Source organism: Scyliorhinus canicula, chromosome 3 (genome assembly GCF_902713615.1).
Source record: "Scyliorhinus canicula chromosome 3, sScyCan1.1, whole genome shotgun sequence".
Taxonomy (NCBI): domain Eukaryota; kingdom Metazoa; phylum Chordata; class Chondrichthyes; order Carcharhiniformes; family Scyliorhinidae; genus Scyliorhinus; species Scyliorhinus canicula.
The window spans coordinates 859,240-884,623 of NC_052148.1; the positions used below are offsets into that span (position 1 = coordinate 859,240).

The 25,384-nt window shown below is 49.7% G+C and overlaps 1 protein-coding gene across 1 annotated transcript in view; it reads left to right on the forward strand.

Moving 5' to 3' along the window:
* Nucleotides 1-25,384, forward strand: part of fbxo41 (F-box protein 41) — a 258,780-nt gene that overhangs the window by 35,981 nt on the left and 197,415 nt on the right. Inside the window, exon 2 of the mRNA XM_038792922.1 lies at nucleotides 132-1,074. Coding sequence (XP_038648850.1) covers nucleotides 278-1,074 — 797 coding nt within the window. The 5' untranslated portion in view covers nucleotides 132-277. The remainder of the gene's footprint in view (nucleotides 1-131; nucleotides 1,075-25,384) is intronic.

Here is a 25,384-nt window from a genome sequence, read left to right on the forward strand (position 1 = left end):
ACCTGATCTGATTATTTCAGTCTATGTGCAGAATAAAGTTTGGAGTTGCTGCCATTGTTTCCTGCGGCTTCAATATTTATTCAGCCTTGCTGGTTACGCAAGCTGTCACATGTTGTCTCGTTTTTCCGCAGTTACAGCTCCACTTGAAGCCTTTTGATGTCTGTAAAGTTGAGATGAAAAGTCAGATAAAAGAAGTGGCAAATTGAATTGAAGGAAAGTTATGATGTCTGCACCATGACGTCCGCACCGTCATTTTGTATTCTACCTCTGAAGATAAATGAGCACAATAGTTCAGTATGAGAAACGGTCTTCTCCATGTACAGTGCCGGCACATCCATCCTGCTGGGCCTTTTCAGGAATGGCCACTTTGGACCTGCCCTATCGTTGTCCAAGGTGCGGTGAACACAAGCGTTTCCGAAGTCTGTCTTCATTGAGAGCTCACCTGGAGTATAACCACACGTATGAAACCCTCTATGTCCTTTCCAAATCCAGCAGCATTTGTGATGCTAGTGTTCTGTCTTCAGGAGTCGACAAGTCTATTCTGATACCTGCTTCCTGTAAGGAGATCTTTGAGAGCACCTCATTCCGAGGGAAAGAGCAGCGATATTTGTGTGATTTACAGTGTGGGGAGGAATTGCCACTTGGCTCCACTTGTTACTTCCCTGAGATTGAGGTTCCGGTAAACGATATCCTGATGAGAAAGGCAGTGAGCTCTGCTGCTCCACCTGCTGCCTTCGCTGCGGCAGCCGTGGACGCCGTCTACGAGGAAGGACTGGCCCGATTAAAGATTCAAGCTCTCGAGAAACTAGACTTGAATGAGCGTTTGGAGAAGCTGTCGGAGGAAGTGGAGCATAAAATAACAGCGCGAGTGGACAAACTTCAGACGGAACTGGAGAAAAGAAGCTCCGAGCTGGAGAAAGCCAAACAGGAAAGTGTGAGGTTGAGTCGGGAAAAGCACGACCTGGAAGAAAAGGCCTGTGAGTTATCACGTCAGGTGGATGTGAGTGTCGAGATGCTGGCGACATTGAAGCAAGACCTGGTGCAGAAGGATCAGGAACTTGTCAGGAAACAGCAGTAAGTCTGTGGATTGATATTCGAAAGAATGTTCTATATGGGTTTATAAATAAATAGTACTGGGCTTGTGTCAAGTGGCGACATGTGTTTATAATAATTATCTGCAAAAGTGTTTCCCTAACACTGTGGGTGGAGCTCAGAAACAGGAAGGGGGCAGTCACGATGATGGGGGTGAACTACAGGCCTCCCAACAGCCCATGGGAAGTTCAAGAACAGTAATGTAAACAGATCATGGACACATGTAGAAATAGTAGGGTTGTTGTAGAGGGAGACTTTAATTTTCCTCATTTTGACTGGAAATCCCTGAGGGCGAGGGGTCTGGATGGTGAGGAATTTGTTCAGTTTGTCCAGGAAGGTTTTTTGTGAACAATATGTGGACAGTCCAACTAGAGAAGGAGCTATATTGGACCTAGTACGAGGGAACGAGCCCGGCAAAGTCATCAGCGTTGTAGTGGGAGAACATGTGGCGAACAGTGACCACCATTCCATAAGAACATAAGAACGATGAGCAGGAGTAGGCCATTTGGCCCCTCGAGCCTGCTCCGCCATTCAATGAGATCATGGCTGATCTTTTGTGGACTCAGCTCCACTTACCCACCCGAATACCATAACCCTTAATCCCTTTATTCTTCAAAAAACTATCTATCTTTAAAAAAAATAAATTTAGAGTACCCAATTACCTTTTCCAATTAAGGGGCAATTTAGCATGGCCAATCCACCTATCCTGCACATCTTTTGGGTTGTGGGGGTGAAATCCACGCATACACGGGGAGAATGTGCAAACTCCACACAGACAATGACCTAGGGCCGGGATTCGAACCTCAGCGCCGCAGGCAGCAATGCTAACCACTGTGCCACTGTGCTGCCCAAAACTATCTATCTTTACCTTGAACACGTTAAATGAAGGAGCCTCAACTGCTTCACTGGGCAAGGAATTCCATAGATTCACAACCCTTTGGGTGAAGAAGTTCCTCCTAAACTCAGTTCTAAATCTACTTCCCCTTATTTTGAGGCTATTCCCCTAGTTCTGCTGTCACCCGCCAGTGGAAACAACCTGCCCGCATCTATCCTATCTATTCCCTTCATAATTTTAAATGTTTCTATAAGATCCCCCCTCATCCTTCTAAATTCCAATGAGTACAGTCCCAGTCTACTCAACCTCTCCTCATAATCCAACCCCATCAGCTCTGGGATTAACCTAGTGAATCTCCTCTGCACACCCTCCAGCGCCAGTACGTCCTTTCTCAAGTAAGGAGACCAAAACTGAACACAATACTCCAGGTGTGGCCGCACTATCACCTTATACAATTGCAACATTACCTCCCTAGTCTTAAGCTCCATCCCTCTAGCAATGAAGGACAAAATTCCATTTGCCTTCTTAATCACCTGTTGCACTTGTAAACCAACCTTCTGTGACTCATGCACTAGCACACCCAAGTCTCTCTGAACAGCGGCATGCTTTAATATTTTATCGTTTAAATAATAATCCCGTTTGCTGTTATTCCTACCAAAATGGATAACCTCACATTTGTCAACATTGTATTCCATCTGCCAGACCCGAGCCCATTCACTTAACCTATCCAAATCCCTCTGCAGACTTCCAGTATCCTCTGCACTTTTCGCTTTACCACTCATCTTAGTGTCATCTGCAAACTTGGACACATTGCCCTTGGTCCCCAACTCCAAATCATCAATGTAAATTGTGAACAATTGTGGGCCCAACACGAATCCCGGAGGGACACCACTAGCTACTGATTGCCAACCAGAGAAACACCCATTTATCCCAACTCTTTGCTTTCTATTAATTAACCAATCCTCTATCCATGCTACTACTTTACCCTTAATGCCATGCATCTTTATCTTATGCAGCAACCTTTTGTGTGGCACCTTGTCAAAGGCTTTCTGGAAATCCAGATATACCACATCCATCGGCTCTCCGTTATCTACTGCACTGGTAATGTCCTCAAAAAATTCCACTAAATTAGTTAGGCATGACCTGCCTTTTACGAACCCATGCTGCGTCTGCCCAATGGGACAATTTCTATCCAGATGCCTCGCAATTTCTTCCTTGATGATAGATTCCAGCATCTTCCCTATTACCGAAGTTAAACTCACTAGCCTATAATTTCCTGCTTTCTGCCTACCTCCTGTTTTAAACAGTGGCGTCACGTTTGCTAATTTCCAATCCACCGGGACCACCCCAGAGTCTAGTGAATTTCGGTAAATTATCACTAGTGCATCTGCAATTTCCCTAGCCATCTCTTTTAGCACTCTGGGATGCATTCCATCAGGGCCAGGAGACTTGTCTACCTTTAGCCCCATTAGCTTGCCCATCACTCCCTCCTTAGTGATAACAATCCTCTCAAGGTCCTCACCTGTCATAGCCTCATTTCTATCAGTCGCTGGCATGTTATTTGTGTCTTCCACTGTGAAGACCGACCCAAAAAACCTGTTCAGTTCCTCAGCCATTTCCTCATTTCCCATTATTAAAACTCCCTTCTCATCCTCTAAAGGACCAATATTTACCTTAGCCACTCTTTTTTGTCTTATATATTTGTAAAAACTTTTACTGTCTGTTTTTATATTCTGAGCAAGTTTACTCTCATACTCTATCTTACTCTTTATAGCTTTTTTAGTAGCTTTCTGTTGCCCCCTAAAGATTTCCCAGTCTTCTAATCTCCCAGCAATCTTTGCCACTTTATATGCTTTTTCCTTCAATTTGATACTCTCCCTTATTTCCTTAGATATCCACGGTCGATTTTCCCTCTTTCTTCCGTCCTTCCTTTTTGTTGGTATAAACCTTTGCTGAGCACTGTGAAAAATCGCTTGGAAGGTTCTCCACTGTTCCTCAACTGTTCCACCATAAAGTCTTAGCTCCCAGTCTACCTTAGCTAGTTCTTCTCTCATCCCCTTGTAATCTCCTTTGTTTAAACACAAAACACTAGTATTTGATTTTACTTTCTCACCCTCCATCTGCATTTTAAATTCCACCATATTGTGATCGCTCCTTCCGAGAGGATCCCTAACTATGAGATCATGAATCAATCCTGTCTCATTGCACAGGACAAGATCTAGGACCGCTTGTTCCCTCGTAGGTTCCATTGCATACTGTTCTAGGAAACTATCGCGGATACATTCTATAAACTCCTCCTCACGGTTGCCTTGACCGACCTGGTTAAACCAATCGACATGTAGATTAAAATCCCCCATGATAACTGCTGTACCATTTCTACATGCATCAGTTATTTCTTTGTTTATTGCCTGCCCCACCATCTCGTTACTATTTGGTGGCCGATAGACTACTCCTATCAGTGACTTTTTCGCCTTACTATTCCTGATTTCCACCCAAATGGATTCAACCTTATCCTCCATAGCACCGATGTCATCCCTTACTATTGCCCGGATGTCATCCTTAAATAACAGAGCAACACCACCTCCCTTACCATCCACTCTGTCCTTCCGAATAGTTTGATACCCTCGGATATTTAACTCCCAGTCGTGACCATCCTTTAACCATGTTTCAGTAATGGCCACTAAATCATAGTCATTTACGATGATTTGTGCCACCAACTCATTTACTTTATTCCGAATACTATGAGCATTCAGGTAAAGTACACTTATGTTGGTTTTTTTACCTCTGTTTTGAATCTTAACATCTCCAGTTTTATTCCTTTTGTTATTACTGGGCCTATTCACTGTGCTCCCCTCAGTCACTGTACCTTGTACTGTTGCCCTTATGGATTTCTGACTATGTCTTCTCTGCCTTGCACTTTTCCCCCTTACTTCCTTTTGTTTCTGTCCCTGTTTTACTACCTTCCAACTTCCAGCATTGGTTCCCATCCCCCTGCCACATTAGTTTAAACCCTCCCCAACAGCTCTAGAAAACACCCCCCCTAGGACATCGGTTCCAGTCCTGCCCAAGTGCAGACCGTCCGGTTTGTACTGGTCCCACCTCCCCCAGAACCGGTCCCAATGCCCCAGGAATTTGAATCCCTCCCTCTTGCACCATCTCTCGAGCCACGCATTCATCCTATCTATCCTGACATTCCTACTCTGACTAGCTCGTGGCACTGGTAGCAATCCTGAGATTACTACCTTTGAGGTCCTACTTTTTAGTTTAACTCCTAACTCCCTGAATTCCGCTTGTAGGACCTCATCCCGTTTTTTACCTATATCGTTGGTGCCTATGTGCACCACGACAGCTGGCTGTTCACCCTCCCCCCCCCAGAATGTCCTGCAGCCGCTCCGAGACATCCTTGACCCTTGCACCAGGGAGGCAACATACCATCCTGGAGTCTCGATTGCGTCCACAGAACCGCCTGTCTATTCCCCTTACGATCGAGTCCCCTATCACTATAGCCCTGTCATTTTTCTTCCTGCCCTGCTGTGCAGCAGAGCCAGCCACGGTGCCATGAACCTGGCTGCTGCTGCCTTCCCCTGGTGAGCCATCTTCCTCAACAGTATCCAAAGCGGTATATCTGTTTTGCAGGGAGATGACTGCAGGGGACACCTGCACTGCCTTCCTACTCTTGCTCTTTCTTTTGGTCACCCATTTTCTATCTCCCTCAGTAACCTTCACCTGCGGTGTGACCAACTCGCTAAACGTGCTATCCACGACCTCCTCAGCATCGCGGATGCTCCAAAGTGAGTCCATCCGCAGCTCCAGAGCCGTCAAGCGGTCTAACAGGAGCTGCAGCTGAACACACTTCTTGCACGTGAAGGAGCCAGGGATAGTGGACGTGTCCCTGAGCTCCCACATCGCACACGAGGAGCATGACACGGGTCTGGGATCTCCTGCCATGTCTTAAACCCTTGGTAAACTTAAACAACTAGAATTTCAAAATAAAAATAAATAAATTAGACAATGAAAAGAAAAAGAGAGACTACTTACCAGTCACTTACCAGGGTTAAAAAGCACCTCCTCACACTCTGCACCGATTTACCTCACTGCACCAAATTACCAAGTTTCAATCCCCCACTCTGTATGAGTCTCACTCCGGATGACTCTCCTGGAAAGTGCTCGCTTACTTTGTGCGCTGTCTGTCTGTCTTTTATACAGACCTCAGCTAACCGATGACTCAAAAAAAACCTTAACTTCAAAGAGAATAATACAATGTGCCCCTAAACAGGCCTCAACAGGCCTCAGGTGATTGACAGATAACTGCCTCTCAGCAATTAGGGTGGGGGCAGCTTCAACCAATCAGACACTAAGCTCCACACTGCACTTTTAACTGAAGAAGAAGTAGGTGTGATCCTTAATGAGTATTTTGCATTGGTATTCACAAAGGAGAGGGACATGTTGATTGGTGGTGGCGGAAGGACGTGTAAACACTTTAGAACAGGTCGTTATTACGAGGGAGGAAGTGTTAGGTGTGATGAAAAGCATTAAGGTAGACAAATACCCAGGGGCAGATGGCATCTATCCCAGATTACTGATGGAGACAAGAGATTAAATCGCTGTACCTCTGACTGAAATCTTTGTGTTCTCATTGGCCACAGGTGAGATCCCAGAGGATTGGAGGATAGCCAATGTTGTACCGTTATTTAAGAAGGGTAGCAAGGATAATCTGGGTAATTACAGGCCAGTGAGCTTGACGTCAGTGATAGTGAAATTGTTGGAAAGGGTTCTCAGAGATAGGATCTATGCACATTTGGAAGTGAAATGGTCTTATTAGCGACAGACAGTGTGGGTTTGTACGAGGGGGGTCATGTCTCACTGATTTAGTTGAATTTTTTGAGGAGGTGACGAAAATGATTGATGAGGAAAGGGCTGTGGATGTTGTCTACATGGACTTTAGTAAAGCATTTGATAAGGTCCCGCATGACAGGCTGGTGCAAAAGGTTAGATCACATGGGGTCAGGGGTGAACTAGCTGGATGGATCCAGAACTGGCTTGGCCATAGAAGACAGAGGGTGGCAGTGGAAGGGTGTTTTTCCGAATGGAGGTCTGTAACTAGTGGTGTTCCGCTGGGATCAGTACTGGGACCTCTGCTCTTTGTAATATATATAAATGACATGGAAGAAAACGTAGCGGGTCTGATTAGCAAGTTTGCAGCTGATACCAAGGTTGCAGGAGTTGTGGATAGTGATGAAGATTGTCAGAGAATATAATGGGATAGAGATAGGCTGCTAAATTGGGCAGACAAATGTCAGATGGAATTTAATCCGGACAAATGTGAGGTGATGCATTTTGGTAGATCCAAAATAAATGGCAGAACCATCAGGAGCAGATAGACACAGAGAGATCTGGGCGTGCAGGTCACAGATCCTTAAAAGTGGCAGCACAGGTGGAAATGGTGGTAAGGAAAGCATATGGACGCAGTTTTGAGTATAAAAGCTTGAACATTATGTTACAATTATATAGAACGTTGACTAGGCCACATTTGTAGAGGGGCCATGTTTTTGAGGCTGAGTGTGTGATACAGGTGGGTAGGCTGGAGGAGGTAGATGTTGTGAGGAAATCAATTTTGAAAAACTGAGGGTCGACAAGTCCCCTGGGCCAGATGGGATATATCCAAGGATTCTTTGGGAGGCAAGGGATGAGATTGCAGAGCCTTTGGCTTTGATCTTTGGGTCCTCACTGTCCACTGGGATAGTACCAGAGGACTGGAGAGTGGCGAATGTTGTTCCTCTGTTCAAGAAAGGGAATAGGAATGACCCTGGTAATTATAGGCCAGTTAGTCTTACTTCGGTGGTCGGTAAGTTAATGGAAAAGGTCGTGAAGGATAAGATTTATGACCATTTGGAAAGATGCAGCTTAATCCGGGATACTCAACACAGATTCGTGAAGGGTAAGCCTTGCCTCACATATTTGATTGAATTCTTTGAGGAGGTAACTAAGTGTGTAGATGAAGGTAGAGCAGTTGATGTTGTATACATGGATTTTAGTAAGGAGTTTGATAAGGTTCCCCATGGTCGGCTCATGAAGAAGGTAAGGAGGTGTGGGATAGAGGGAAATTTGGCCAATTGGATAAGTAACTGGCTATGACATGGAAGACAGAGGGCCAGGTGTCAGATGTCTTGGTGGGAGAGTATTTCGGGGACAGTGACTACAGCTCCTTGGCCTTTACCATAGCCATGGAGAGGGATAGGAACACACAGTGTGGGGAGGTATTTAATTGGGGGAGGGGAAATAATACTGCTATTAGACAGGAGCTGCGTGCAGTTCTGTTTGCCACATTACCAGAAGGATGTGGATGCTTTAGAGAGGGTGCAGAGGAGGTTCATTAGGATGTTGCCTGGTATGGAGGGTGCTAGCTATAAAGAAAGGTTGAGTAGATTAGGATTGTTTTCATTGGAAAGACGGATGTTGAGGGGAGACCTGATTGAGCTCTACAAAATTATGAGAGGTATGGACAGGGTGGATAGCAACAAGCTTTTCCCAAGAGTGGGGGTGTCAGTTACAAGGGGGTCACGATTTCAAGGTGAGAGGGGGAAAGTTTAAGGGAGATGTGCGTGGAAAGTTTTTTACGCAGAGGGTGGTGGGTGCCTGAAATGCTTTGCCAGCGGAGGTGGTAGAGGCGGGCACGATAGCATCATTTAAGAGGCATCTGGACAGATATATGAACGGGTGGGGAACAGAGAGAACTAGACCTTGGAAAATAGGCAACAGGTTTAGATAAAGGATCTGGATCGGCGCAGGCTGGGAGGGCCGAAGGTCCTGTTCCTGAGCTGTAATTTTCTTTGTTCTTTGTTCTTGTTCATTAAGTGGGAACAGTTGTTCTTGGGGAAATGCACAACAGTAATGTGGGGGTTGTTTAAAGAGCACCTGCTGCGAGTGCTGGATAGTTTTGTCCCACTGAGACGAGGAAGGAATGGTAAGGTGAAGGAGCCTTGGCTGACAAGAGAAGTGAAGCTTCTCGTCAAGAGGAATAAGGAAGCTTACATAAGATTGATGAAGCAAAACTGGCACGGCTCGAGAGGGTTACAAGGTAGCCAGGAAGGAACTCAAAAATGGACTGAGGAGAGCTAGAAGGGGGCATGAAAAAGCCCTGGCGGGAAGGATTAGGGAAAACCCCAAGGCGTTCTACACTTATGTGAGAAATAAGAGGATGATCAGAGTGAGAGTTGGGCCGATCAGGGATAGTGGAGGGAACTTGTGACAAGAGTCTGAGGAGATGGGGAAGGCCCTAAATGAATACTTTGCTTCAGTGAAAAATGAAAATTGCTTATTGTCACGAGTAGGCTTCAATGAAGTTACTGTGAAAAGCCCCTAGACGCCACATTCCGGCGCCTGTCCGGGGAGGCTGGTACGGGAATCAAACCGTGCTGCTGGCCTGCTTGGTCTGCTTTAAAAGCCAGCGATTTAGCCTTGTGAGCTAAACCAGCCCCTGGTTTAACACTAGAGAGTATTCACTAGAGAGAGAGAGGGACCTTGTTGCCTATGAGAACAGTGTGAACCAGGTTAATAGACTCGAACAGGTTGATATTAAGAAGGATGATGTGCTGGAAATTTTGAAAAGCATCAGGATAGATAAGTCCCCTGGGCCTGATGGGATATACCCAAGGTTACTACGGGAAGCAAGGGAGGAGATTGCTGCGCTGTTGGCGATGATCTTTGCGTCCTCGCTCTCCACTGGAGTAATACCGGATGATTGGAGGGAGGCGACTGTTGTTCCCCTGTTCAAGAAAGGGAATCCGGAAATCCCTGGGAATTACAGACCCATCAGTCTTACATCTGTGGTGAGCAAATAATTGGAAAGGATTCTGAGAGATAGGATTTATGATTATTTAGAAAAACATAGTTTGAGTAAAGATAGTCAGCATGGCTTTGTGAGGGGCAGGTCATGCCTTACAAGCCTCATTGAATTCTTGGAGGATGTGACGAGACACATTGATGAAGGTCGGGCAGTGGATGTGGTTTATATGGATTTCAGTAAGGCATTTGATAAGGTTCCCCATCGTAGGCTCATTCAGAAAGTTAGGGGACATGGGGCACAGGAAAATTTAGCTGTCTGAATACAGAATTGGCTGGCCGAAAGAAGTCAGCGAGTGGTAGTGGATGGAAAATATTCCGCCTGGAGGTTGGTGACCAGTGGTGTCCAGCAAGGATCTGTTCTGGGACCTCTGCTCTTTGTGGCTTTTATAAATGACTTGGATGAGGAAGTGGAAGGATGGGTCAGCAAGTTTGCTGATGCCACAAAGGTTGGGGGAGTTGTAGATAGTGTTGAGGGTTGTTGCAGGTTACAACAGGACATTGACAGGATGCAGAGCTGGGCTGAGAAGTGGCAGATGGAGTTCAACCTTGATAAATGTGAAGTGATTAATTTTGGAAGGTCGAGTTTGAATGCTGAATACAGGATTAAAGGTAGAATTCTTGGAAGTGTGGAGGAACAGAGGGATCTTGGGGTCCATGTACATATATCCCTCAAAGTCGCCACCCAGGTTGATAGGTTTGTTAAGAAGGCGTATGGTATAGAAAAAAGAACAAAGAAAATTACAGCACAGGAACAGGCCCTTTGGCCCTCCCAGCCTGCGCCGATCCAGATCCTTTATCTAAACCTGTCTCCTATTTTCCAATGTCTACTTCCCTCTGTTCCCGCCCGTTCATATACCTGTCTCGATGCTTCTTAAATGATGCTATCGTGCCCGCCTCTACCACCTCCGCTGGTAAAGCGTTCCAGGCACCCACTACCCTCTGCGTAAAAAACTTTCCACGCACATCTCCCTTAAACTTTCCCCCTCTCACTTTGAAATTATGACCCCCTTGTAACTGACACCCCCACTCTTGGGAAAAGCTTGTCGCTATCCACCCTGTCCATATCTCTCATAATTTTGTAGACCTCAATCAGGTCCCCCCTCAACCTCCGTCTTTACAACGAAAACAATCCTAATCTACTCAACCTTTCTTCATAGCTAGCACCCTCCATACCAGGCAACATCCTGGTGAACCTCCTCTGCACCCTCTCCAAGGCATCCACATCCTTCTGGTAATGTGGCGACCAGAACTGCACGCAGTATTCCAAATGTGGCCGAACCAAAGTCCTATACAACTGTAACATGACCTGCCAACTCTTGTGCTCAATACCCCGTCCGATGAAGGCAAGCATGCTGTATGCCTTCTTGACCACTCTATCAACCTGCGTTGCCACCTTCAGGGTACAATGGACCTGAACACCCAGATCTCTCTGTACATCAATTTTCCCCAGGACTCTTCCATTGACCATATAGTCCGCTCTTGAATTTGATCTTCCAAAATGCATCACCTCGCATTTGCCTGGATTGAACTCCATCTGCCATTTCTCTGCCCAACTCTCCAATCTATCTATATTTTGCTGTATTCTCTGACAGTCCTCCTCGCTATCTGCAACTCCACCAATCTTAGTATCATCTGCAAACTTGCTAATCAGACCACCTATACCTTCCTCCAGGTCATTTATGTAGATCACAAACAACAGTGGTCCGAGCACGGATCCCTGTGGAACACCACTAGTCACCCTTCTCCATTTTGAGACACTCCCTTCCACCACTACTCTCTGTCTCCTGTTGCCCAGCCAGTTCTTTATCCATCTAGCTAGTATACCCTGAACCCCATACGACTTCACATTTTCCATCAACCTGCCATGGGAAACCTTATCAAACGCCTTACTAAAGTTCATGTATACGACATCTAGAGCCCTTCCCTCATCAATTAACTTTGTCACTTCCTCAAAGAATTCTATTAGGTTTGTGAGACATGACCTTCCCTGCACAAAACCATGCTGCCTATCATTGATAAGTCTATTTTCTTCCAGATGTGAATAGATCCTATCCCTCAGTATCTTCTCCAACAGTTTGCCTACCACTGACGTCAAGCTCACAGGTCTATAATTCCCTGGATTATCCCTGCTACCCTTCTTAAACAAAGGGACAACATTAGCAATTCTCCAGTCCTCCGGGACCTCACCCGTGCTCAAGGATGCTGCAAAGATATCTGTTAAAGCCCCAGCTATTTCGACCCTCGCTTCCCTCAGTAACCTGGGATAGATCCCATCCGGTCCTGGGTACTTGTCCACCTTAATGTCTTTTAGAATACCCAAAACTTCCCCCTTCCGTATGACAACTTGACCGAAAGTATTTAAACATCCATCTCTAGCCTCAACATCCGTCTTGTCCCTCTCCTTTGTGAATACCGATGCAAAGTACTCATTAAGTATCTCACCCATTTCCTCTGAGACAACGCATAAATTCCCTCTTTTGTCTTTGAGTGGGCCAATCCTTTCTCTAGTTACCCTCTTGCTCCTTACATACGAATAAAATGCTTTGGGATTTTCCTTAACCCTGTTAGCCAAAGATGTTTCATGACCCCTTTTAGCCCTTTTTATTGCGCGTTTGAGATTTGTCCTACTTTCCCGATATTCCTCCAAAGCTTCATCAGTTTGAGTTGCCTCGATCCTATGTATGCTTCCTTTTTCATCTTAGCTAGTCTCACAATTTCACCTGTCATCCATGGTTCCCTAATCTTGCCATTTCTATCTTTCATTTTCACAGGAACATGTCTGTCCTGCACTCTAATCAACCTTTCCTTAAAAGACTCCCACATTTCAAATGTGGATTTACCCTTAAACAGCTGCTGCCAATCCACATTCCCTAGCTCCTGCCGAATTTTGTTATACTCTGCCTTTCCCCAATTTAGCACTCTTCCTTTCGGACCCCTCCTGTCCTTGTCCATGAGTATTCTAAAACTTACGGAATTGTGATCGCTATTCCCAAAGTAATCACCGACTGAAACATCAACCACCTGGCCGGGATCATTCCCCAATACCAGGTCCAGTATGGCCCCTTCCCGAGTTGGACTATTTACATACTGCTCTAAAAAACTCTCCTGGATGCTCCTTACAAACTCTGCTCCATCTATGCCTCCAACACTACATGAGTCCCATTCAATGTTGGGGAAGTTAAAATCTCTCATCACAACCACCCTATTGCTCCGACATTTTTCTATAATCTGTCTACATATTTGTACCTCTACTTCATGCTCGCTTTTGGGAGGCCTGTAGTAAAGTCCCAACAATGTTACTGCACCCTTCCTATTTCTCAGATCCACCCATATTGCCTCAGTGCTCGAATCCTCCATCGTGCCCTCCTTAATCACAGCTGTGATATCATCTCTGACGAGTAATGCAACTCCTCCTCCCCTTCTACCTCCCTCGCTATCCCTCCTGAAGCATCTATACCCTGGGATATTCAGTTGCCAGTCCTGCCCTTCCCTCAACCAAGTCTCAGTAATACCAATAGCATCATATTCCCAGGTACTGATCCAAGCCCTAAATTCAACTGCCTTACCTGCTACACTTCTCGCATTAAAACAAATGCACCTCAGACCACCTGTCCCTTTGGGTTCATCGTCTCTTCCCTGTCTACTCTTCCCCTTAGTCACATTGAGTTTATTGTCTCGTACCTTACTGGCTTTAGTTGCTGCCTCTTTACTGACCTCTAACTTCCTAATCTGGTTCCCATCCCCCGCCACATTAGTTTAAAACCTCCCCAACAATGTTAGCAAAAGCACCCCCTAGGACATTGGTTCCAGTCCTGCCCAGGTGTAGACCATCCGGTTTGTAATGGTCCCACCGCCCCCAGAACCGGTTCCAATGTCCCAGAAATCTGAACCCCTCCCTCCTGCACCATCTCTCAAGCCACGTATTCATTCTGACTGTTCCTGAGTTTCTACTCCGACTGTCCCATGGCACTGGTAGCAATCCTGAGATTACTACCTTTGAGGTCCTACTTTTTAACTTATCTCCTAACTCCCTAAATTCTGATTGTAGGACCTCATCCCTTTTTTTACCTATATCGTTGGTGCCTATATGCACCACGACAACTGGCTGTTCACCTTCCCCCTTCAGTATGTCCTGCAGCCGATCGGAGACATCCCTGACCCGAGCACCCGGGAGGCAACATACCATTCGGGAGTCTCGTTTCCGACCACAGAAACGCCTGTCTACTCCCCTTACAATTGAATCCCCTATGACTATAGCCCTGCCAGTCTTTTTCCCGCCCTTCTGTGCAGCAGAGCCAGCCACGGTGCCATGAGCCAGGCTACTACTGCCTTCCCCTGGTGAGTCATCTCCCCCAACAGTATCCAAAATGGTATACCTGTTTTGGAGGGAGATGACCGCAGGGGACACCTGCACTGCCTTCTTGCTCTTTCTCTGCCTTTTGGTCACCTATTCCCTGTCTCCCTCACCAATCCTAATCTGCGGTGTGACCAACTCACTGAACGTGCTATCCACGACCTCCTCAGCATCGCGGATGCTCCAAAGTGAGTCCATCCACAGCTCCAGAGCCGTCATGTGGTCTAACAGGAGCTGCAGCTGGACACACTTCCCGCACATGAAGGAGTCAGGGGCATCGGCCACGTCCCTGAACTCCCACATTGCGCACGAGGAGCATAATTGTCACTTGACAACAGCCCCTTCACAAACCACCTTCAAATTAGGCTGACTGCACTGCACGTATGCAAATCTCCCCGGAACAACCAATCAGTAGCTCCGCTCTGCTGCCCTCTGCTGGATGCTTGCTTGCACTCGAACTCCTCGCGTCTCTTTCGCAGGTACACCTTCAAATTAGGCTGACCGCACTGCACGTATGCAAATCTCCCTGGAACAGCCAATCAGTAGCTCCGCTCCGCTCTGCTGCCCTCTGCTGGATGGTGGCTTTCATTAACAGGGGGATTGAGTTTAAGAGCCTCGAGGTTTTGCTGCAGCTTTATAAAACCCTGGTTAGACCACACTTGGAATATTGTGTACAGTTCTAGTCGCTTCATTATAGGAAGGATGGAGCTGCTTTGGAGATGGTACAGAGGAGATTTACCAGGATGCTGCCTGGACTGGAGGGCATGTCTTATGAAGAAAGGTTGAGGGAGCTAGGGCTTTTCTCACTGGAGCGTAGAAGGCAGAGAGGTGACTTGATAGAGGTGTACAAGGTGATGAGAGACATGGATAGAGTGGATAGCCAGAGACTTTTCCCCAGGGTGGAAAAGGCTGTCACAAGGGGACATAATTTTAAGGTGATTGGAGGAAGGTATCGGGGAGATGTCAGAGGTCGGTCCTTTACACAGAGAGTGGTGGGTGTGTGGAATGAACTGCCAGCAGAGGTGGTGGAGTCAGAGTTATTAGGGACATTTAAGCGACTCTCAGACAGGCACATGGACAGCAGTAAATTGAAGGGGTGTAGGTTAGGTTGATCTTAGATTAGGATAAATGGTCGACACAACATCGTGGGCTGAAGGGCCTGTACTGTGCTGTACTTTTCTATGTTCTATGACAGTTCTCAATTAAAAGATTAAGGGCAGGTAATTGTCCGGGGGGGGGGTCCACTTGGAGGCAGAATGTTGGAGGCACAGGAAAGGATCAGTGGAACGGGGGGAGGATTCTTGCCCAAAGAAGTGGGCACGGAGATGAAGGCGGCGAAAGAAGAGTTCAACATCATGTCGAGCCTGGAATTCATTGAGATGGGGACGTGAGGGTACAAAGCTGAGTCCTTTGCTGAGAACAGCACGCTCAGACTCAGAGGGGTAGGTCGGAGGGTATGGTGAAATCGCGGCAAGGGCTGCGGCTGGGAGAAATAGGGTACATGGGATTGGCACTGGTGGAGGGCTGAGGATTGGCTCTGTTCTATGTTCCATGTTCTATATCTTGAATGTTCCATCCCAGCAACATCCTGGTGAATCTCCTCTACACCCTCTCCAGTACAATCATATCCTTCCTATAATGTGGCGACCAGAACTGCACCCAGTACTCCAGCTGTGGCCTCGCCAAAGTTCTGTACAGCACCATCATCTCCCTATGTTTGTAATCTATGCCCTGATTGATAAAAGTGAGTGTCCCATGTGACTTTTTCACCATCCTATTAACCTGCCCTTCTGCCTTCAGAGATCTATGGACAAACACGCCAAGGCCCCTTTGTTCCTCGGAACTTCCCAGTGTGGTGCCATTCATTGAATATTTCCTCATCAAATTACTCCTTCCAAAGTGTATCACCTCACACTTTTCAGGGTTAAATTCCATCTGTCACTTATCTGCCCATTTGATCATCCCGTCTACATCTTCCTGTCACCCAAGACTCTCAATGTCACTTTTAACGGCCCTGCCATTCTTTGTGTCATCCGCAAACTTACTGATCCTACCCCCCACATAGTCATCTCTTGAAATACAAATGACAAATAATAGGGGACCCAGCACAGATCCCTGTGCGACCATAAGACATAGGAGCAGAATTAGGCCACTCAGCCCATCGAGTCTGCTCCGCCATTCAATCATGGCTGATATTTTCTCATCCCCATTCTCCTGCCTTCTCCCCATAACCCCTGATCCCCTTATTGATCAAAAATATATCTATCTCTGTCTTAAAGACACTCAGTGATTTGGCCTCCACAGCCTTCTGCAGCAAAGAGTTCCACAGATTCACCACCCTCTGGCTGAAGAAATTCCTCCTCATCTCTGTTTTAAAGGATCGTCCCTTTAGTCTGAGATTGTGTCCTCTGCTTCTAGTTTTTCCTACAAGTGGAAACATCCTCTCCACGTCCACTCTATCCAGACCTCGCAGTATCCTGTAAGTTTCAATAAAATCCCCCCTCACCCTTCTAAACTCCACGAGTACAGACCCAGAGTCCTCAAACATTTCTCAAAGGACAAGTTCTTCATTCCAGGGATCATTCCTGTGAACCTCCTCTGGACCCTTTCCAAGGCCAGCACATCCTTCCTTAGATACAGGGCCCAAAACTGCTCACAATACTCCAAATGGGGTCTGACCAGAGCCTTACACAGCCTCAGAAGTACATCCCTGGTCTTGTATTCTAGCCCTCTTGACATGAATGCTAACATTGCATTTGCCTTCCTAACTGCCGACTGAACCTGCACATTAATCTGAAGAGAATCGTGAACAAGGCTCCCAAGTCCCTTTGTGCTTCTGCTTTCCGAAGCATTTCCCCATTTAGAAAATAGTCTGTGCCTAAATTCCCCCTTCCAAAGTGCATAACCTCACACTTTTCCACATTGTATTGTTATGGGCCAGGTTTTATAGAACCCAAAGTGTATCATGGAGTTCCCCAGACCCACAACTTTTTAATAGATTGTGTGATGGGGAGCACACGGCCCACTCTACACGTGTGGTAGAGCAGAAATGGAAAAGTATTTTTTAAAGGAAAACAATGTTTATTCTATGAACTCAAGTTAACCTTTATAAAACATACAGCGAACATCTTAGCAACCATCAATTCAAATACAACCCCCAAAGAATACAACACTAAGTAATCCTTTAAGCTTTCCTTTTTGACATCCATATGACTTAAAAACAAAACCTTTAACAGAAGCACATCAGGTTAAAGTCACTACTGAAAACATTTATAATTCTGAATTCACCAAATGATCAAGAGACAGTCTTTTCATGACAGAGAGAACAGCAGTACAGCTGCTTTGTCTGGCTTCACCTCCGACACTGAAAACAAAACCAAAAAGCCACGGACACACCTGAGCTTTTCTCAAAGTGAAACTCAAAAAGCAGAGCCAGAGCTCAGCTCCACCCACACTCTGACATCACTGCAGTAACATGAGCAACCACACTTCTTAAAGTGACATTTTCACGACAGTATTTCATCTGCTACTTCTTTGCCCACTCTCCCAGTTTGTCCAAGTCCTTCTGCAGCCCCTTGCTTCCTCAATACTACCTGCTACAATACTACTACTCATCTGCAAACTTAGCAACAGTGCCTTCAGTTCCTTCCTCCAGATCATTAATGTATATTGTGAAAAGTTGTGGTCCCAGCACAGACCCCTGAGGCACACCACTAGTCACCGGCTGCCATCCTGAAAAAGACCCCTTTATCCCCACTCTCTGCCTTCTGCCAGTCAGCCAATCCTCTATCCATGCCAGGGACCCCACTGGACACTGGCGTCCAGTCACTAAAGCAGCTGTCTGTCATCAACCTCTGTCTCTGACAGCTCAGCCAGATTAACCTATCCATGTTCCTTTGCAGCCTCTCCACAAGTTACTTTCCTACCTACCTTTGTGTTGTCAGCAAATTTAACAACTAGACCTTCAGTCCCTTCACCTGTCATTTATATAAATAGGAAGAAGTTGATGCCCCAGCTCCGATCCCTGTTCCACATCCTGTCATTGAGGCCCCAGCTCCGATCCCTGTTCCACATCCTGTCATTGAGGCCCCAGCTCCGATCCCTGTTCCACATCCTGTCATTGAGAACCCAGCTCCGATCCCTGTTCCACATCCTGTCATTGAGGCCCCAGCGCTGATCCCTGTTCCACATCCTGTCATTGAGGCCCCAGCTCCGATCCCTGTTCCACATCCTGTCATTGAGAACCCAGCTCCGATCCATGTGCCACATCCTGTCATTGAGAACCCAGCTCCGATCCCTGTGCCACATCCTGTCATTGAGGCCCCAGCTCCGATCCCTGTTCCACATCCTGTCATTGAGAACCCAGCTCCGATCCCTGTGCCACATCCTGTCATTGAGGCCCCAGCTCCGATCCCTGTTCCACATCCTGTCATTGAGAACCCAGCGCTGATCCCTGTTCCACATCCTGTCATTGAGGCCCCAGCACCGATCCCTGTTCCACATCCTGTCATTGAGAACCCAGCGCTGATCCCTGTTCCACATCCTGTCATTGAGGCCCCAGCACCGATCCCTGTTCCAAATCCTGTCATTGAGGCCCCAGCGCCGATCCCTGTTCCACATCCTGTCATTGAGAACCCAGCTCCGATCCCTGTGCCACATCCTGTCATTGAGAACCCAGCTCCGATCCCTGTGCCACATCCTGTCATTGAGGCCCCAGCTCCGATCCCTGTGCCACATCCTGTCATTGAGGCCCCAGCGCTGATCCCTGTGTCACATCCTGTCATTGAGGCCCCAGCTCCGATCCCTGTTCCACATCCTGTCATTGAGGCCCCAGCTCCGATCCCTGTGCCACATCCTGTCATTGAGAACCCAGCTCCGATCCCTGTGCCACATCCTGTCATTGAGAACCCAGCTCCGATCCCTGTTCCACATCCTGTCATTGAGGCCCCAGCTCCGATCCCTGTGCCAAATCCTGTCATTGAGGCCCCAGCTCCGATCCCTGGGCCACATCCTGTCATTGAGAACCCAGCTCCGATCCCTGTGCCACATCCTGTCATTGAGGCCCCAGCTCCGATCCCTGTTCCACATCCTGTCATTGAGAACCCAGCTCCGATCCCTGTGCCACATCCTGTCATTGAGGCCCCAGCTCCGATCCCTGTTCCACATCCTGTCATTGAGAACCCAGCGCTGATCCCTGTTCCACATCCTGTCATTGAGGCCCCAGCACCGATCCCTGTTCCAAATCCTGTCATTGAGGCCCCAGCGCCGATCCCTGTTCCACATCCTGTCATTGAGAACCCAGCTCCGATCCCTGTGCCACATCCTGTCATTGAGAACCCAGCTCCGATCCCTGTGCCACATCCTGTCATTGAGGCCCCAGCTCCGATCCCTGTGCCACATCCTGTCATTGAGGCCCCAGCGCTGATCCCTGTTCCACATCCTGTCATTGAGGCCCCAGCTCCGATCCCTGTGCCACATCCTGTCATTGAGAACCCAGTTCCGATCCCTGTGCCACATCCTGTCATTGAGAACCCAGCTCCGATCCCTGTTCCACATCCTGTCATTGAGGCCCCAGCTCCGATCCCTGTGCCAAATCCTGTCATTGAGGCCCCAGCTCCGATCCCTGTGCCACATCCTGTCATTGAGGCCCCAGCACCGATCCCTGTTCCACATCCTGTCATTGAGGCCCCAACGCTGATCCCTGTTCCACATCCTGTCATTGAGGCCCCAGCTCCGATCCCTGTTCCACATCCTGTCATTGAGGCCCCAGCACCGATCCCTGTGCCACATCCTGTCATTGAGACCCCAGCTCCGATCCCTGTGCCACATCCTGTCATTGAGACCCCAGCTCCGATCCGTGTTCCACATCCTGTCATTGAGGCCCCAGCGCTGATCCCTGTTCCACATCCTGTCATTGAGGCCCCAGCTCCGATCCCTGTTCCACATCCTGTCATTGAGGCCCCAGCTCCGATCCCTGTTCCACATCCTGTCATTGAGGCACCAGCGCTGATCCCTGTTCCACATCCTGTCATTGAGGCCCCAGCTCCGATCCCTGTTCCATATCCTGTCATTGAGGCCCCAGCGCTGATCCCTGTTCCACATCCTGTCATTGAGGCCCCAGCACCGATCCCTGTGCCACATCCTGTCATTGAGGCCCCAGCTCCGATCCCTGTTCCACATCCTGTCATTGAAAACCCAGCTCCGATCCCTGTTCCACATCCTGTCATTGAGGCCCCAGCTCCGATCCCTGTTCCACATCCTGTCATTGAGGCCCCAGCTCCGATCCCTGTTCCACATCCTGTCATTGAGAACCCAGCTCCGATCCCTGTTCCACATCCTGTCATTGAGGCCCCAGCGCTGATCCCTGTTCCACATCCTGTCATTGAGGCCCCAGCTCCGATCCCTGTTCCACATCCTGCCATTGAGGCCCCAGCTCTGATCCCTGTTCCACATCCTGTCATTGAGAACCCAGCTCCGATCCCTGTTCCACATCCTGTCATTGAGGCCCCAGCTCCGATCCCTGTTCCACATCCTGTCATTGAGACCCCAGCTCCGATCCCTGTTCCACATCCTGTCATTGAGGCCCCAGCTCCGATCCCTGTGCCGCATCCTGTCATTGAGGCCCCAGCGCTGATCCCTGTTCCACATCCTGTCATTGAGGCCCCAGCGCCGATCCCTGTTCCACATCCTGTCATTGAGAACCCAGCTCCGATCCCTGTGCCACATCCTGTCATTGAGGCCCCAGCTCCGATCCCTGTGCCACATCCTGTCATTGAGGCCCCAGCTCCGATCCCTGTGCCACATCCTGTCATTGAGAACCCAGCTCCGATCCCTGTTCCACATCCTGTCATTGAGGCCCCAGCACCGATCCCTGTTCCACATCCTGTCATTGAGGCCCCAGTGCTGATCCCTGTTCCACATCCTGTCATTGAGGCCCCAGCTCCGATCCCTGTGCCACATCCTGTCATTGAGGCCCCAACGCTGATCCCTGTTCCACATCCTGTCATTGAGGCCCCAGCTCCGATCCCTGTTCCACATCCTGTCATTGAGGTCCCAGCACCGATCCCTGTGCCACATCCTGTCATTGAGACCCCAGCTTCGATCCCTGTTCCACATCCTGTCATTGAGGCCCCAGCGCTGATCCCTGTTCCACATCCTGTCATTGAGGCCCCAGCTCCGATCCCTGTTCCACATCCTGTCATTGAGGCCCCAGCTCCGATCCCTGTTCCACATCCTGTCATTGAGGCCCCAGCGCTGATCCCTGTTCCACATCCTGTCATTGAGGCCCCAGCGCTGATCCCTGTTCCACATCCTGTCATTGAGGCCCCAGCTCCGATCCCTGTTCCACATCCTGTCATTGAGGCCCCAGCTCCGATCCCTGTTCCACATCATGTCATTGAGGCCCCAGCGCTGATCCCTGTGCCACATCCTGTCAATGAGGCCCCAGCGCTGATCCCTGTTCCACATCCTGTCATTGAGGCCCCAGCGCTGATCCCTGTTCCACATCCTGTCATTGAGACCCCAACGCTGATCCCTGTTCCACATCCTGTCATTGAGGCCCCAGCACCGATCCCTGTTCCACATCCTGTCATTGAGGCCCCAGCGCTGATCCCTGTTCCACATCCTGTCATTGAGGCCCCAGCTCCGATCCCTGTGCCACATCCTGTCATTGAGGCCCCAGCGCTGATCCCTGTGCCACATCCTGCCATTGAGGCCCCAGCTCCGATCCCTGTTCCACATCCTGTCATTGAGGCCCCAGCACCGATCCCTGTGCCACATCCTGTCATTGAGACCCCAGCTCCGATCCCTGTTCCACATCCTGTCATTGAGGCCCCAGCGCTGATCCCTGTTCCACATCCTGTCATTGAGGCCCCAGCTCCGATCCCTGTTCCACATCCTGTCATTGAGGCCCCAGCTCCGATCCCTGTTCCACATCCTGTCATTGAGGCTCCAGCTCCGATCCCTGTGCCACATCCTGTCATTGAGGCCCCAGCGCTGATCCCTGTTCCACATCCTGTCATTGAGAACCCAGCGCTGATCCCTGTTCCACATCCTGTCATTGAGGCCCCAGCTCCGATCCCTGTGCCACATCCTGTCATTGAGGCCCCAGCGCTGATCCCTGTTCCACATCCTGTCATTGAGGCCCCAGCTCCGATCCCTGTTCCACATCCTGCCATTGAGGCCCCAGCGCTGATCCCTGTTCCACATCCTGTCATTGAGAACCCAGCTCCGATCCCTGTTCCACATCCTGTCATTGAGGCCCCAGCTCCGATCCCTGTTCCACATCCTGTCATTGAGACCCCAGCTCCGATCCCTGTTCCACATCCTGTCATTGAGGCCCCAGCTCCGATCCCTGTGCCGCATCCTGTCATTGAGGCCCCAGCGCTGATCCCTGTTCCACATCCTGTCATTGAAGCCCCAGCGCCGATCCCTGTTCCACATCCTGTCATTGAGAACCCAGCTCCGATCCCTGTGCCACATCCTGTCATTGAGGCCCCAGCTCCGATCCCTGTGCCACATCCTGTCATTGAGGCCCCAGCGCTGATCCCTGTGCCACATCCTGTCATTGAGGCCCCAGCTCCGATCCCTGTGCCACATCCTGTCATTGAGAACCCAGCTCCGATCCCTGTTCCACATCCTGTCATTGAGGCCGCAGCACCGATCCCTGTTCCACATCCTGTCATTGAGGCCCCAGTGCTGATCCCTGTTCCACATCCTGTCATTGAGGCCCCAGCTCCGATCCGTGTGCCACATTCTGTCATTGAGGCCCCAACGCTGATCCCTGTTCCACATCCTGTCATTGAGGCCCCAGCTCCGATCCCTGTTCCACATCCTGTCATTGAGGCCCCAGCACCGATCCCTGTGCCACATCCTGTCATTGAGACCCCAGCTCCGATCCCTGTTCCACATCCTGTCATTGAGGCCCCAGCGCTGATCCCTGTTCCACATCCTGTCATTGAGGCCCCAGCTCCGATCCCTGTTCCACATCCTGTCATTGAGGCCCCAGCGCTGATCCCTGTTCCACATCCTGTCATTGAGACCCCAACGCTGATCCCTGTTCCACATCCTGTCATTGAGGCCCCAGCACCGATCCCTGTTCCACATCCTGTCATTGAGAACCCAGCTCCGATCCCTGTGCCACATCCTGTCTAGGAGGCCCCAGCTCCGATCCCTGTTCCACATCCTGTCATTGAGGCCCCAGCTCCGATCCCTGTTCCACATCATGTCATTGAGGCCCCAGCGCTGATCCCTGTGCCACATCCTGTCATTGAGGCCCCAGCGCTGATCCCTGTTCCACATCCTGTCATTGAGGCCCCAGCTCCGATCCCTGTGCCACATCCTGTCATTGAGGCCCCAGCGCTGATCCCTGTGCCACATCCTGCCATTGAGGCCCCAGCTTCGATCCCTGTTCCACATCCTGTCATTGAGAACCCAGCGCTGATCCCTGTTCCACATCCTGTCATTGAGGCCCCAGCTCCGATCCCTGTGCCACATCCTGTCATTGAGGCCCCAGCGCCGATCCCTGTTCCACATCCTGTCATTGAGGCCCCAGCTCCGATCCCTGTTCCACATCCTGTCATTGAGGCTCCAGCTCCGATCCCTGTGCCACATCCTGTCATTGAGGCCCCAGCGCTGATCCCTGTTCCACATCCTGTCATTGAGGCCCCAGCGCTGATCCCTGTGCCACATCCTGTCATTGAGGCCCCAGCACCGATCCCTGTGCCACATCCTGTCATTGAGGGCCCAGCTCCGATCCCTGTGCCACATCCTGTCATTGAGGCCCCAGCGCTGATCCCTGTTCCACATCCTGTCATTGAGGCCCCAGCTCCGATCCCTGTGCCACATCCTGTCATTGAGAACCCAGCCTCGATCCCTGTTCCACATCCTGTCATTGAGAACCCAGCTCCGATCCCTGTTCCACATCCTGTCATTGAGGCCCCAGCGCTGATCCCTGTTCCACATCCTGTCATTGAGGCCCCAGCGCTGATCCCTGTGCCCCATCCTGTCATTGAGGCCCCAGCTCCGATCCCTGTGCCACATCCTGTCATTGAGGCCCCAGCTCCGATCCCTGTTCCACATCCTGTCATTGAGGCCCCAGCTCCGATCCCTGTGCCACATCCTGTCATTGAGGCCCCAGCGCTGATCCCTGTTCCACATCCTGTCATTGAGAACCCAGCACCGATCCCTGTTCCACATCCTGTCATTGAGGCCCCAGCGCTGATCCCTGTGCCACATCCTGTCATTGAGGCCCCAGCTCCGATCCCTGTGCCACATCCTGTCATTGAGAACCCAGCTCCGATCCCTGTTCCACAACCTGTCATTGAGGCCCCAGCTCCGATCCCTGTTCCACATCCTGTCATTGAGGCCCCAGCTCCGATCCCTGTTCCACATCCTGTCATTGAGGCCCCAGCTCCGATCCCTGTTCCACATCCTGTCATTGAGAACCCAGCGCCGATCCCTGTTCCACATCCTGTCATTGAGGCCCCAGCTCCGATCCCTGTTCCACATCCTGTCATTGAGGCCCCAGCGCTGATCCCTGTGCCACATCCTGTCATTGAGGCCCCAGCTCCGATCCCTGTGCCACATCCTGTCATTGAGAACCCAGCTCCGATCCCTGTTCCACATCCTGTCATTGAGGCCCCAGCACCGATCCCTGTTCCACATCCTGTCATTGAGGCCCCAGTGCTGGTCCCTGTTCCACATCCTGTCATTGAGGCCCCAGCTCCGATCCCTGTGCCACATCCTGTCATTGAGGCCCCAACGCTGATCCCTGTTCCACATCCTGTCATTGAGGCCCCAGCTCCGTTCCCTGTTCCACATCCTGTCATTGAGGCCCCAGCACCGATCCCTGTGCCACATCCTGTCATTGAGACCCCAGCTCCGATCCCTGTTCCACATCCTGTCATTGAGGCCCCAGCGCTGATCCCTGTTCGACATCCTGTCATTGAGGCCCCAGCTCCGATCCCTGTTCCACATCCTGTCATTGAGGCCCCAGCTCCGATCCCTGTTCCACATCCTGTCATTGAGGCCCCAGCGCTGATCCCTGTTCCACATCCTGTCATTGAGGCCCCAGCTCCGATCCCTGTTCCACATCCTGTCATTGAGGCCCCAGCGCTGATCCCTGTTCCACATCCTGTCATTGAGACCCCAACGCTGATCCCTGTTCCACATCCTGTCATTGAGGCCCCAGCACCGATCCCTGTTCCACATCCTGTCATTGAGAACCCAGCTCCGATCCCTGTGCCACATCCTGTCAT